Source organism: Crocodylus siamensis, chromosome 9 (assembly GCF_052110815.1).
Source record: "Crocodylus siamensis isolate JL-2025a chromosome 9, ASM5211081v1, whole genome shotgun sequence".
NCBI classification, from domain to species: domain Eukaryota; kingdom Metazoa; phylum Chordata; order Crocodylia; family Crocodylidae; genus Crocodylus; species Crocodylus siamensis.
This window is the reverse complement of record NC_143403.1, coordinates 44550406-44564303: the sequence shown is the minus strand read 5'-3', so window position 1 is coordinate 44564303 and position 13898 is coordinate 44550406. Positions and strand designations below refer to the sequence as shown.

General features: G+C 50.4%; 1 protein-coding gene across 2 annotated transcripts in view; it reads left to right on the top strand.

The window, feature by feature from the left end:
* SLC9A5 (solute carrier family 9 member A5) overlaps positions 1-12885 on the top strand; it is a 59600-nt gene extending 46715 nt beyond the window's left edge. Inside the window, exons 13-16 of one of the 2 annotated variants that reach the window (XM_090063113.1) lie at positions 3132-3302; positions 5808-5877; positions 6707-6859; positions 8551-12885. In XM_090063113.1, the coding sequence (XP_089919239.1) occupies positions 3132-3302; positions 5808-5877; positions 6707-6859; positions 8551-9029 (873 nt within the window). In that variant the 3' untranslated portion in view covers positions 9030-12885. Of the gene's footprint in view, positions 1-3131; positions 3303-5804; positions 5878-6706; positions 6860-8550 lie in introns of both variants that reach the window. The other variant, XM_090063112.1, reaches the window with a different exon arrangement.
* Positions 12886-13898: the final 1013 nt, after the last annotated feature.

Sequence of the window (13898 nt, the reverse complement as noted above, 5' to 3'; positions counted from 1 at the left end):
AGCTAGCCAGAACGGGCGCACACAGCCCCCATCTGACCAGCTCCAGACTGCCTGACTACGCTGAGCAGTGGCAGTGGCTGGGCAGAAGCTACTGATGGGCCCAGGAGAAAAGTGTCCATTCCCTCCCTCCCTCCCCCACTTGCCGGGCCCTTCTTGCTGCAGCCGCCCAGAGCCCATGCCCAGCCTTCTCTCCCGCTCCTCTCTGCTGCCATCGCTGCTGCCTCTAGGCTGCCCAGTGGGGCAGTGGTGGCAGTGCAGAGGAGCCACAGGACAGCCCAGGCATGGGCAAATGGGAGGGGCTGCTTTCCTCCACGCAGAGCAGCAGCTTCTGCCTGGCTGTTGCCACTGCTTAGCATGGGCAGGCAGTCCAGAGCAGGTGCAGGGTGGGCTGGGTAAGGGTTGTGCTCATGGGTTTCAGCCAGTCCAGAGCTGGTCTGCTTCACCAGGCCGAGTCCAGAGCAGGCATGGAGCGGTCCAGGATCAGAGCTGAGCACACAGGTCCCTGCCAGTACCACAGCAGCTGGAAGAAGCTGCCACCACCTGGGCTGCCTAGAAAGGCAGTCCAGCTGTGGAGCCACCCTAACCCCACTGCGTGCCCAGGGGGCAGCAGGATGCACCACAGGCCGGATGGTGCCTGGGCTAGATGGGACCAATAGACCAACAAAGTCCTTCCAAGAGCCGGATCTGCCCCTTGGGCTTTATTTTGCCCACTCCTGGTCTATGGTGTTCCTTACTTCTTGCCCCAGTTCCAAGGTGTACAATCAAATAGTTCCCAGCCTCCACTGCAGGGAAGTCTGTTTCAGCAAGGGGGAGCAATGTGCCCTTTCAAACAGCCTTCCTGCTAGCGTAGAATGAGCGGTCCTCACTACGACTGCTCTGAATCATGCTTTACTGCAGCCACTGGAGCTTGGAGAGGATCGGGGACTTTTAGAGCTACAGCTCCTGGTTCATTGTCCCAGGAAGAGGCCACTGAATTGCCCTAATCTATCAAGAGTGTCTGCTTAACCATTATCACTTGAAAAGCTGCTGTTATTCCTGATACTAAGGTATAAAATAAAGCTGGGAGAGACCCCAGTCATCCCTCTCTCCTCTCCCCCCTGCCAAGCTGGTTCTTGTGGGGGTGGAGAAGGAGCCACATGTCCAGGGGAAGGCTTGGGCAGTACAGGACATGCCTATTCATATCCTTTTTATGAGGAACCATTGGGCCCTTCCTACCCATCACTGTTCTTGCAGGGTCCACACCACAGACAAATCACTTGGAGCTGAACTGAGACTCTTAAGTGAGCTCCTCATGACAAAGCTTACCCAAACCCTGCTTAGCAGAGACTTCTGTTTTGTCTTGTCTTTTCTTGTGGACAGCCAGGAAGCATTTTGCTATTACCAAGAGGTAGTGAGGAAGGCACAGGTTTTCAGAGGTGTTTGGTCTGTCTGAGAGCAGGGCACAGACAGGATTGTTAGTGTTTCCAGTCAGAATCTGTCATCTGTCTACTTCTGGCTGTGGGAAAAGCCCCCCCACCCCACCCCCCCACCCCCAATGCTTTCTCCAGATGTATTACGTGAGGGTCAGGTATCAGTCATGTGCTGACTATCTTCAGCAGAGAGACTTGCACAGGAGGTGTACCTCCCAATGTGGAGTCCTGTTCCTAAGACCTTTCTGTTCCCATGATGTTTCCTCATTTATCCCATATTCACATTGCTCTCAGGCTGATTTTTATGGACTCTAGCTCAAAGCTAACAGGCCCTGGCTGATGGGATGCTGCTGCTCTTGCTCTGTAAATCATGTGCTTCCTGAGCACTGGCATCAAATTCCACTTAGTGTCCCTTGTATAAGCCTCCCATGTGAAACAGCTATTCGTGCAGCAAAAGGGAGCAGAAAGACAGACATTTAAAAATGTATAAAGAATTAAAAATATTATAGACTTATGGGGAGGGATTTGAGTACCCAGCTGCTAGTGCAGTTGTCTTAACCTAGGAGGCCTGAGTTTTCAGAAAGAGCTCAAACCCTGCTGTCTTCAGTGGGGATGATGGGAATTTCTGGGTACAAAGTATTTCTGAAATCAGATCCAAAATACTGATTTCACACTTTAATAGAATCCTAAGGTTATTAGGGAGGAGTGAGTGATGCTTCTTTCACATAGTAGTAATTTGAGAAACAGCAACAGTGTCTCAGCTATAGCACCCTGACCTCAGGACAAGTGTAAGGGGGCTGAGAAAAGACCCTGTCTCTGTTGTTAGGGAGCTGACTTTTGCCCTGATGCCGACTTCTCCCAGAATGTAAGTGCTTTGGGTGGAGTCTTAGTATCCTAGTAGCTGGCAGAAGGGCTATTTGAGGCTTTCCTTGGCCTAAGTGTATCAGATAATTTGGTGATAAGATGCTTATAGAATAATTGACATACCATTGCTCTGCCAAGAAGGTATATGTCCAGAGTCTCCATTGTGCTCTAGGGCATGAAAACTACAAACAGTAGTATTTAGCAACTGCAGAGCATAGCAGATAATATTGCGTCAGAACTCCTGGCTTATTAGTGTGCAGCGTCTGGCCCTGCAAGCTCCTCATGCCCAGTGGTATCAGTGGTCCTCCTAAGGAGGGATTGATTAGTGTGTCACAAAGTTCTGGGTTTTCTGACAGCAAGGCAAGCTCCCCTCGTGCTGCTGTGGCCCAGGTCCCCATTTCAACCAAAGGTCAATAATATGGTGCCTAGCTTGAATCACCTTGAAACCCATGGTGAAGAGGACTAAGCAAATTCAAACTAGTGGGCATGGTTTGCTTGAATCATTTAGATGAAGTGGCCTTGAAAATCTCATCCTGTGGGGCATAGGCACTTGCTGAATTGTGGCCTGGCAGCAGGCAGCCTGCTTCCCTCATGCTGGAGAGCTGATTGAGCCTTTCCCAGAAATCCCCAGCTCCTATGCAGCCAAGTTCATTGTCACTGGGACAGTTTTCTGTGGCTGGGCTGGGGTTGGTCTGTAGGACACATGATCTAGTTATGCAGGAACCCTTGCTGCAAGTTGTAAGGCTGATGCCCTGGAGCCAATGGGGAGGAACAAGCCATGCATGGCTACAGAACAAATGGCTTGCTCCATCTCTCTGATGGTTCAACCCTTGTCTCTTTGCCTCCTCCTTTGGCTAGTACAAGGCCAGCTACAGCCGCCACTTCATTTCTCCAGATAAACAAGAGCGGCAGGACAAGGAGATATTCCAGCAAAACATGAAGAGACGGCTGGAGACCTTCAAGTCCACAAAGCACAACATCTGCTCCTCAAAGAGCAAGGCCCGGCTGAAAAAAGATGTCAGGAAAAAGGCAAGTTCTCCACTGGCAGTGCTGCCTTCAGCTCCCTCCCTTGCCTGGCACTGGAGTGGGTTTGGCCTCCCCTCAAGAGTTGGATGCCCACAGCTTCTGACAGCACAAAGGCTGTAGGAGACAGGGATAAAGTTAGCTAGAGCACAGGGCCCAGTGAACGGCCTACATCCCACACACGAGACTGGACCTGGGGTCATTTGGTAGTCACACTTCTGTGACTCATTGAGCAAATCTGGCTTTTTTTACTATGACATTTGTATTTCACCAATGTGGTTGTCAAGACGTTATGGAAACCTTGCTTAAAATGTTTCCCCCCTGGAGGCAAGTTCCAAAAGAGACATTTCAATCTGAAAGGCAGTGAGATCCAGATGCAAAGTCAGCACTATATACCCCAGAATACCAGCCTCACTCAGATAGCAGCTTTGAGTGCAGCAGCTGAACTGGGGCTGACTCTCCTGTCTGTGTGCACTAGGCAGTCCCTGCCTCTAAGGTTTTCAACCCTTCCACAGCATGCAGAGCCCATCAGTAATACACAGGCTTCCCACCCTTGCCACCAGGGGACACTCTGACATTTGTAGACTCCAGCTTGGCATCTTTTTCACCTAGGCTTCAGGGATGCCAAGCTGGAGGCTTCAGAGTAGACTTTCAGGTCATTTTTACATGTGCTCCCAACACAGCATTGGGCCCTTGTAGTTAGTGAGCTGCACTAATTAAAAGCACTTGCACATCAAGTGTGTCAGCAGCACAGTGTGCCTCTATGCTGAGACAATGGTGATCCTGTGTTTTGAGTGAAAGCACTGCGCACGTTTTCTCAGCGCAGAGGTGTGCTACACCGCTGATGCGTGTGACCTGCCAGAGCACGTCAATTTAGGTTAATCAAGTCTGCTTCCACGTGCTGAATTTCCAGCACATTGGAGCAGACTCCCCACATGTGTGTAAGTGTCCCCAGTGTTAGTATTACATGCTGGAGCACATAAAATTGATCCTAATCCTTTTAAACAACCTGGTATCCAAATTCAGCAATGCACCTTGCAAAGCAGCCAGGGGTGCTTGGATATGATTGTAGATGCCCCATTATTTTCAGCTGGCATTTGCTTTGGTGACTCTTAAGTGGCTTTTGAATTCTGCAACAAATCTCTCTTTGGGGTGGCTCCTAAAACCTGCCTCACCCAGCCCGTAACTTTGGAAAAGAGCGCAACAAGGGGGAGATTGCATGAGACTCGCTAGAGACTTTACTGGTCCATTTACCCCACACGAGCATCCAATACACCAGGCTGTGTTGGAGCCAGAATGCTGGCCTTAGGTCATTAAGATCTTAATGCACACTTTATGTGAGTGTGTGCACATTCTTTGTGAGTGTGTGTTTACACAAACACCATACATGAGCATGTTTTATGAGTGAATGTGCAGGAATCTTGTTCTTGCCAGTATACGTGGTAAACCACATGGCTGCACTTCAGGCTTGTGCTCATGTGTACATGTACACATTGGTGTTGCATATGCTAATGTTCCACTGGTGTGAGATTTGTCTGAGCTGTAGGGGGTTATACCTGGAGGTTTAAGATGAAAGTGTTTCAGTAACTGAAGGTAACAGTAGTTTTAAGGTGCTAAAGTAACTTAGGTACCTAAATTCCTCTTTCAAAAGTGAGCTAGTAGAAAGGGGCTGTAGATCTCAGTGAAAGTCCAGGGGGTTTAGGCACTAGGTCACCCAAGATTGTTTTGGGAAGGGTACTTGGAGTGGAGTACTGCTGTAGTGTTTGGTGTTGTGACATAAGAGGCAAAATCTAAGGGCCTCTTGCCACAGGGCATGAGCCAGCCTCTGACAAATGGGGCTTGGAAGAAACTCCTCTGATGCGCACAATATCAGATAATTGCCTACTGCAAAGTATCCTACATTCTCTTTTGAATAGAATCAGGTACTGACTGCTATTGGAGTCATGCCTGGTTTTTATACATTGATGGTGACCCATGAGGAACTACAGGCCCTCTCAGTGTCTGGAGGGAGGCCACTCAAGGTAATAACTAATCCTGCGGGACAGATCATGAGAAAACAGGAATGGGAGAGCAGGTTATAGGATAAAAACTAGGATTCCCAGGGGGAACACCAAGCAAAGGATTTCAGCAGCAACCTACTGCCCCTTGAACGTGTCTAGGGGTCCTGTAGATGCTGGCTAGTGAAATGTTGCTTGGATAGATCCCTGCTCCAATCCACCCAGTAATTTCAGGGTCAAAACAAAGTGCACTAGAGCTAATGCCATGAGGTGGAGACACCCCCTGTGCTGCACGCAAAGGAGAAAGGAGAGTTCCTTTCCACTGTGGCTATCCTAAAGGCACTCTGCTAAGTGTTAATGCTAAAGGAAGGTGAATGCAAAGCTTGGGCAGAAGCTCATCAGATCCCAAGGAGGCCTGCCCTGGGAAAAGCTCAGCATGGACATGGGGAGCAGGAGAACCAGCCCAAGCTGAAGTGCCAGGGACTCATCCAGGGCCTTTTCTCTCTGTTAGCAGAAGAACGATGCTCTGAACACTCAGCTGCCCAATGGAAAGCCACACAGAAGTGTCACCTGGCAGGAGACAGGTAAGGCTGAAGGACAGCAGTGGGGCATAAAGGAGCTGGGGCTGGGGAGGGCAGTAGGCTCTTTGGGCCACTTCATCTGGGAACGTGGAAATGTAGGTCATGATTTGCTAGATCACAATCATGCCTGCCATGGGGCCTTGTTTGGCTGGTAAGAATAGTAATGGGTGTTAGAGAGGGCTACAGGAAACTGCCCTCACTCTTCCCTGGTCTCCCTGAAGCTCCCAGCTCCTCCATGCACACACTTGGCTTCTGCTAGCCAGATCTTATCTCTGGAGGGAAAGGCCTGGGGCCCAGAGCAGGGATTGATGCCAATCGTGCTACATGGAAGTGGGCAGCTCTGCAGATGGAGCAGTCAGCTGGGCAGCCAGATACTTTGCACTCCAGGGTTACAGACTGGCAACAGAGGAGGCCTTTAGGGAGCCCAGGATATCTGCCTCAGCCAGCACTTTCAAGGGTACGCTTCAACACTACCTGGCACTCCTGTACCCTGTCTTGGGCAAGGTGGTGGCCCTGAATTACAGCCCTGCATGTAGTTAGTGGGTTTTGGCACTGGCACCCTTCATATCCTACTACTTTCAGCCAAACAGTGGGTGATTACGGTCTGCAGGACAACTTTGCAGTGAGGAATTTAAGGATTACTGAGTTTTGGGGGAAGGGGTTGAGGAGGGCACAGAGGACCAGGGAAGGGCCCTGAGCTTGGCTGGTGCTGCGTCTCCTACAGGCTGTAGTGATGGGGCAGAGCACAGGGTTCACTGAGCACACAGAGAGACCAGCACGCAGTGCGCCAAGTCCTGAACCCAACATGTTTCCCTGTCTCTGCCCGTTGCAGCTCCTGTCACAATGATGGTCGACTCAGAGGAGGAGGAGAGCGACAGCTCGGAGACAGAGAAGGAAGATGATGAGGGGATCGTATTTGTTGCTCAAGCGACAGATAAAATCCAGGGAAAGAAGACTTCTAGTACAGGCTGCCCTTCCCATTGGGGTAAAGAGGGCCAGTACTGTAGAACCAGTAATGTAGCTGAGCCCGTGAAAGATGATTTCCTGCCCCTCAGGGGAACAGTGTCCCTCACTAGGGCAAAGAAACCGTTGGCTGAATCCAGTGGATCAATGGCTCACTGTAGGGTTGGTGTCAGGTGTATAAACCTCCTTCCAAGACTGAGCCCAATCAGGACCTGGGCACATGGGTCCCAGTTAGATGCTGGGGCTCTGGGCCGGGAGTGTGGCAGTACAGTTTGGCCTGAGGCACTGATGCATTTATCTGCAGTTGATTGTTGGAGCCCCTTTTGCCGACCGCTGTGAGAGCAGCCAGCAGCTGTCATACTGCAGCCCTGCCAGAAGCTGGCAGATAAACCCCTTCCTGGGGGAGTGTTGTTTGGCAGCTTGGCATGGGCTGCCTAGGCCTACATCACCCACCGTGCCAAGGTATGGCTCATGGCATATCATATAGCTTTTGGAGGCAAAGCCAGAGCTGTCCTCAGAGAGTTGCCTGAGGTCAGTGGGACACTGAGGGCCATGGTAGAGTTGCTGCCTCATGGGGCACCCAGTTTCTCCTGTCCCAGTGTCCTGCTCTCAGATTTGCTGCACTCCAGGCTGTGTCTGCCATGGGCATTGGTGTGTGTGTATAGAGAGCAAAAGCCTTGTGATCCACAATCAGGGGCATTGCAGGTAAGTGGGGTCAGGCTAGTAACCATTTTAGGTCAGTGGGGTCAGGCCAGGTCTATGGGACCTTCTGTATGGAGCAGGCACAGCCCATGCAAGTCACAAGCCAGGTTCAAATGCTGACCTACCAGCTTCTGGGGCCCCCATAAAGTCCAAACTTCAGTGCTAACCCCAGCAGTGTCAGCGAGTGGTCCCTTGGAAGTCCCCCTACCCAGGTAGTGTGCAAGTGCTGTTTGCGCCACAGCAAGGGCTCCTTTTGGTTTGAATCAAGCCCTCCATAAACTCCTCACTCCTGAAGTTTTCTAGAGCATTTATTTCCCCCCTAGGAGAAACCACATGGAGGGTGTTGTTTCACCTGGAAACATTTGGGGAATAGGCTCATTTGAGAGGACACTCACTCTGTACCTCTTTTCCCCTGAAAAGAGATAACCTGTGTACATGGGTTTTTCAGTCAGTACTCATGGGAAAGGAAAAGCAACTGATTTCTCTTTCCCTGCCAGTGCCCAGGATTCTCTAGTCCTGGCACAAACAGTGCCGTCCCCTTGACTGATCAGCTGAGGGACTGGGTCAGCAGGTAAGGCATCCCACTAATGGGATGTGGTCTGTGATAAAGACAGTCCAGTTAGCAGCTGCTCTCCCTGTGAGGTTCCCACACAATGCTGGTTTGTGTTAGCATCACTGTCTCTGACAGACGACTCTCTCCTGTCCAGACCCCCTCCAGTGTCTGCCAGGGTGCAATAGCAGGGAAAAGGTTTCCATCCCTCTCCTCATCCACTGGGCTTGTAAGACACATCCGTCTGCTTCTTGGAGGCAACTGTCTTATCTTGCTGATAATGAGCCTGTAAAGCTGTTGCCCCCCCACCTCAACTCTGCACGTGACTTCTGTGCTGGGATCTAGTTAAGGCCTCCCAAGGGGACAACAGCATCGGGCAGCCATGATCTACCTTACTGAATGCAGAGCAGGCTCTGCCTATGCATCTCTTTGATGTCACTCTTTTGTGTTTGTTTTTCCAGATAGCCTGGACATCTGTCCAAGCCCGTGCATCATCCCCCCCTCGCCCACCTTGGCAGAGAAGGAGCTGCCATGGAAGGGTGACCAGGACAGCCTTGCTGTTTACATCTCCTCAGAAACCACCAAAATTGTACCAGTGGACATGAAAAAAGCCTGGAACCAAAGCATCTCCTCACTGGAGAGCATTGCCTCCCCAACGGGGATCGAGACAGGCCCTCATGGCAAGAAACTGGCCAGCCCAGTGCTAGAGGAGGGGCCCCAGTCAGCCAGCCCGATGGTGACAGAGCAGCGCACCTGCTTTCAGTTTCCCAACCATGTTGCTAAGAGTGGCAGGTCCCAAAGTGACAGCAGCCCAGAGAGTATTGAGCAACAGGAGCTGCAGCCTTTGATGGTTCCAGAAGATCATAGCAGGATGAGTCCATCTGCTGGGCCAAGCAACAGCAGGTGGTTAATTCAGTTCAACAGGCCAACCAGACTGTAAGACAGATAGTGCATGTAGCCCATCCATATGGAGTGGGAAGCTAATCTGGAACTTGCCATCTGGTTTACTAGCTTGCATTGTAGAGCTTGTGTCTGTCTCTGTAAAGTACAGGACTAGCAGGAGAGTGGCTGGAGAGCCTGCCCTGTTGCTTCCCCAGGGATGGAATCCCATTTACACTGCACCAGGGAGGAGCACTGGCCAGGGCAACTGCTGATTTGGGATCATGCATAGGTAAACTGACCTCAGGCCATAACAGTTTCTGTGCCAGCAGGTGGGAAGAATGGATCATAAACTTAGTTTATTTCTTATGCAAACTCAAAGCTTTGAAACCACCTGGAGCCTTTCCTCCCAGTCTGGCTGCTTGGAATCTGCAGCCCGGGCTGCTCCACTACCTGGGATTGGCAAGCTCAGCTGACAGGGTTAGTTGTAACCCTTTAATACACAGAAGCACCAGCCCAGGGGAGGGGCAGGTGCAGAACAGTTAAAATATCTCCTTCTGTCTGTAGGCTCAAGTAACCTGCTCTGGGGTCCTGCCAAAAATGCTTGCCGCCAGTCAGTCCAGCTGTAAATGGTGCCTGGTCATTTAGGCTCTGAAGCTGAAAGCAGCTGGATATGATGTTGGCTACATAATTCCCTTGTGTGCCACTAGCTAGAGAAATAGGCCTGCTTTAACCATTCCAACCCAATGGGCTGCTAGGCTTGGGAGGCTTAATCATGGCCAGCCCAGAATTAAGTTGTTAGGCAGATTTCTCACCCCTTCCATCTGAACAGGGAGACCTGGGCTGAGGGTAGAGGGAAGGGGGAATGTGTGAGTGCAGGGGGCCTCTGCTGTTAAATCATCTTTCAGCAGGTAAGAAGCACCTCATTCATTTCATGCAGAACAGCAAGAGGACCCAGAAAGAGGGGCCTTTAAGAGTCAGAGGCTTGATCATGTCTGGCGCCATCCTTGGGCCTATAAAGCCAGCAGCAAGCTGGAAGGGTAGGGTGGCCATTGGTCCTGTTTTATACTGGACCATCCTGTTTTTAAACCCTGTGTACGCTGTCCATTTCTGTATGAGGAACGGACTGCAAAAAGTCCTGTTTTTCAGGTCAGCAGTGGAAATACACTTCAGTCATTTGTTCTCGTGATCCTGTTGGCTGTGCCTAGAGGGAGGGTGGTGCACAGCCAGGAACAGCATGGTTCTGAGCCACCCAGGGATGGAGGTAGCCTTTTTCATGGTGGCCCCACCCCTTGCTGCTGATTGGCTGAGGAGGAGGTGACCCTGCTCTTCACTGCTGGTTGGCTAAGGGGGACAGTGGTCCCACCCCTCACCAAGGGGGTGTCCTGTATTCTGGGTATGTGTCAGTGGCCACCCTATGGGGAGGAGACTCGACTTGGGGCTCCCAGTGGGAGAGAAGGTGTTCTCTGGTGAAGGCCTGCACTAAGGGCCAGACACTGCTGAGCATCCGTGGTGGTAGGTGGAGAAAAGGACTGGAACAAGGGAGAGAAAGCTGAAATACAGAGGTAGGAAGCAGTGTCAGGAGCTGTGACATGAGGAAGGCCTCCTGGGGCTATTTTTACAGCTGTTCAGCCCCACACTGGGATATGGCAGTACTGGGTGGACGTGGGTCTTCCTACCTCAATTGCCCCCGGTGCAAGAGGCTATGTTGCTACCCCCACCCTGCAGAAGAGAGTTAGCAGGCAAGTGGCTTGGTTTGCCTACAGAGTGAGTTTAGAGAGGGCAGAGAATATTGTGGGGTATGCTGCCTGCTGAAGAGACTATGTGAGCAACCTAGAGATTGTGCTGTAGGGAGACTCCACCTCTTCTCCTTCCCTCACCCAAGCTCTTCATACCGGTGGCACAGTACTGAACTGCTGTCCTTGGCAGACTGTGAGGATCTTCAGTAGATTCATATCTGTCTTCTCTTCTTCCGAGTTTTGGTTAGCAGTGTACAAGTTCAGAACAGTCATGGGTGTCAGTGTTAACCTTCTCTGAGAGGAACAGGGCAGCTTCCATCTCAGTACTGTGTCAGGCTCTCTACAAGCTGAGGCTGACTCCATGGCATAGGTTACCTCTGAAACTATAAGAGCTTAGGGACATTTCCTGAATCAAGTGGAGATTCTGGTGGTTTGAGGAGGTGCTGTCCGAATAGTCTCCTTCAGGTCAAGTCCTGGTCATGGCATGGGAGAGCTATGCTGACCTTCTTGTCTGCTACCACGCTCCACTAACTAGGTTCTAACACATCAGCATGCTGCCTTCTCTGGGGAGGTGCAGAAGTAGTGGCGTGGGAGAGTACCAACATTGCTAGAGCCCCAAGAATCTCTCCATTCCTTCCTGACTTTCAGCCCTATATCCATCCCCATGTTATCATCTCCTTTCCCTGCTTGTAGAGCATTATTTAGTGCTTCTTTTGAAACTCATGAATATTGTTCTTCCCTTGCCTTAGAAGGAAAAACCTCTGTGAACCTGCACTTGGCATTGCATTATAATGGGGGGTGTCTGATGTGCTGGCTCATCAGTCCTATCCTCCCTGTTATCTCTCTAGATAGTTCTTCCTGGGGGCAGAATCATACTGAGACCATGTAAAATCCACTTTGGCTGCCAGCACATGCACATCTCGTAGCTAGTGGCAGCACAAACACCAGGCCTCTACTTCTTGAACCAGAAGGAACTTGTGCTGCAGAGAGTTAGCGACAGGCTGGTTTAGTTGCTGGGAGAAGAATGAGATACAGCTCTGTGCACTAAGTAGGAATATTTAGCATCCTTCCAAGGGACCCTGTCTCTGGTGAACAGCTGCTTTGCAGGGAGCAAGAGACCTACAGCACCTCTATTTCATGCTGCTGCACTGAGGAGGTTACATCAGGCTAATTGCCTCTTGAGTGCAACTCAGGCTGGGAAAGCAGAATAGGCCTTATGATGAGAGGCTGAGAGCCATGGGACTCTTCAGGCTGGAAAAGCTAAGGCTCAGGTGTGACCTGGTGGCTGCCTTCAAGGGGTGTGCATCAGGATATGGGGGAACGTGTGTTCACCAGAGTACCCCAAGGGATAACAAGGACCAACGGTCATAAACTTCTCCATGACAGGTTTAGGCTGGACATAAGGAAAAACTTCTTTACTGTCCAATCCCTCAAGGCCTGGAATAGACTCCCTCCAGAAGTGGTGCAGGCACCTACTCTGGACTCATTCAAGAAACATTTGGATGCTTATCTTGCTGGGATCCTTTGACCCTAGCTGACTTCCTGCCCCTGGGGCAGGGGGCTGGACTCAATGATCTTCAAGGTCCCTTCCAGCTCTAACGTCTATGAAATCTATGAAAGCAAGTAAGCCTGGACTTACTTGTCACGTGTAAGGTTTGACCAATGCCACAGTAAAGACAGGTCATAACTTGTTTATCATAACCTAGGAGTCCTTCCTTCCTTTTTTGTGTCCTCTTGACAAGGAATTTATTAGAATTTGCAGATTTTGTTGGAATCTGAGAGGCCACACCACAGGCGGAACAGAGCAGGTTTCTTCCATTGCTCTGCACAACCTGGGCCAAACCAGCACAGTAACTCTTTCATAATCCTTCCTTCTTGCTTTTTCTGCTTTCATGGCACCCTCATTGAAGGCTTTTGTGCCTTGTACCTGGCAATGTGGAGTGTGCAGGGCCTTGCAGGTTTTCAAGGTGTTTTTATATTGCTTTGCATTACTTGTACCCCTTATTTTGGTCTTTGATTTCTGATATCAGACCACAATAAAACCTATAGCTCTGTCAGTGTTTTTTGTAACCATGGTATGGCAAATTATTTAAAGAGTTAATATATTTACTTGCAAAGAATATTTGTTTTAATGTGGAAATATATACCATGTATTTTGTAACTTACGATAAACTGGTCTCAAACAGGCAGCTCTTCCCTTCCTTATTTCTCTCTGACTCTTGAAGCATTTTGCTTCCTGCTGGAATACTCATATCATCAGTCAGACAATAACAGAGGTTGGGTTAGAATTAAAGTTAAGAGTCCATCTTGGTACGTTGGGGTAAAACAAAATACAAGGATGGTGCATATAACAAAAGTGTCGAGATGCTATGAATGTTAAAGGTAATCTATATGGGTGAAGGCTGGAAACTTTCAGGAAAGGTATCCAGACAAACCTACCACACCCTTCAGTAATGTCCAACAATAGCTGGAGGATTACAACTAAGGTATTTCAGTTGGTTACTGATAGGATTATACTAATCTTGAAGACTGGTGGATGCTTCACTGTAGGGCTGTGTGAAGCTTCACCAGCTGTTTCATTTCAACGCTGTTTCGATTTGTTTCAAACTCGAAACAGAGAAATTGAAACAAAGGGCTTCAAAACTGCCTCCAAACGAAATTTGGTGAGTTGAAATGTTTCAAAAGTTTTGAAACATTTCAACTTAAGCAGCAGCCAGCCAGGTACTGGGAGACAGGGGAGAGCCAGAGACTCACGTTCCCATGTGGCTCAGTGTGGCAGGGAGTGCAGCCCTGGCTCTCCCCACCTCTCACTGCTGGGCTGTGCTCCATGGGGCTGGTGGAGGCAATAGGAGTGCAGCACTGGCTCTGCCTACCTCCCACCGCTGGGCTGCACTCCAGTTGGCTCCACTAACCCCCTGGAGCTCAGCCCGGTGGCAGAAGGTGGGTATAGCTGGTGTCTTCCACCACCAAGCTGAGTTCCGTGGGGCTGCAAGCCTCTGGGAACTGAGTCCGGTTGGGGGAAGCACCTCCCACTGCTGGCCTCAGTTTCCAGCGGCTTGCAGCACTGGGGAACTCAGCCAGGCTGGGAGAAGCACCTCCTCCAGCCGGGCTGAATTCCCAGGCCCTCGCAGCAAGGGCCTGGGAACTCAGCCTGGCTGGAGGAGGCATTTCCCCCAGCCTGGCTGAGTTCC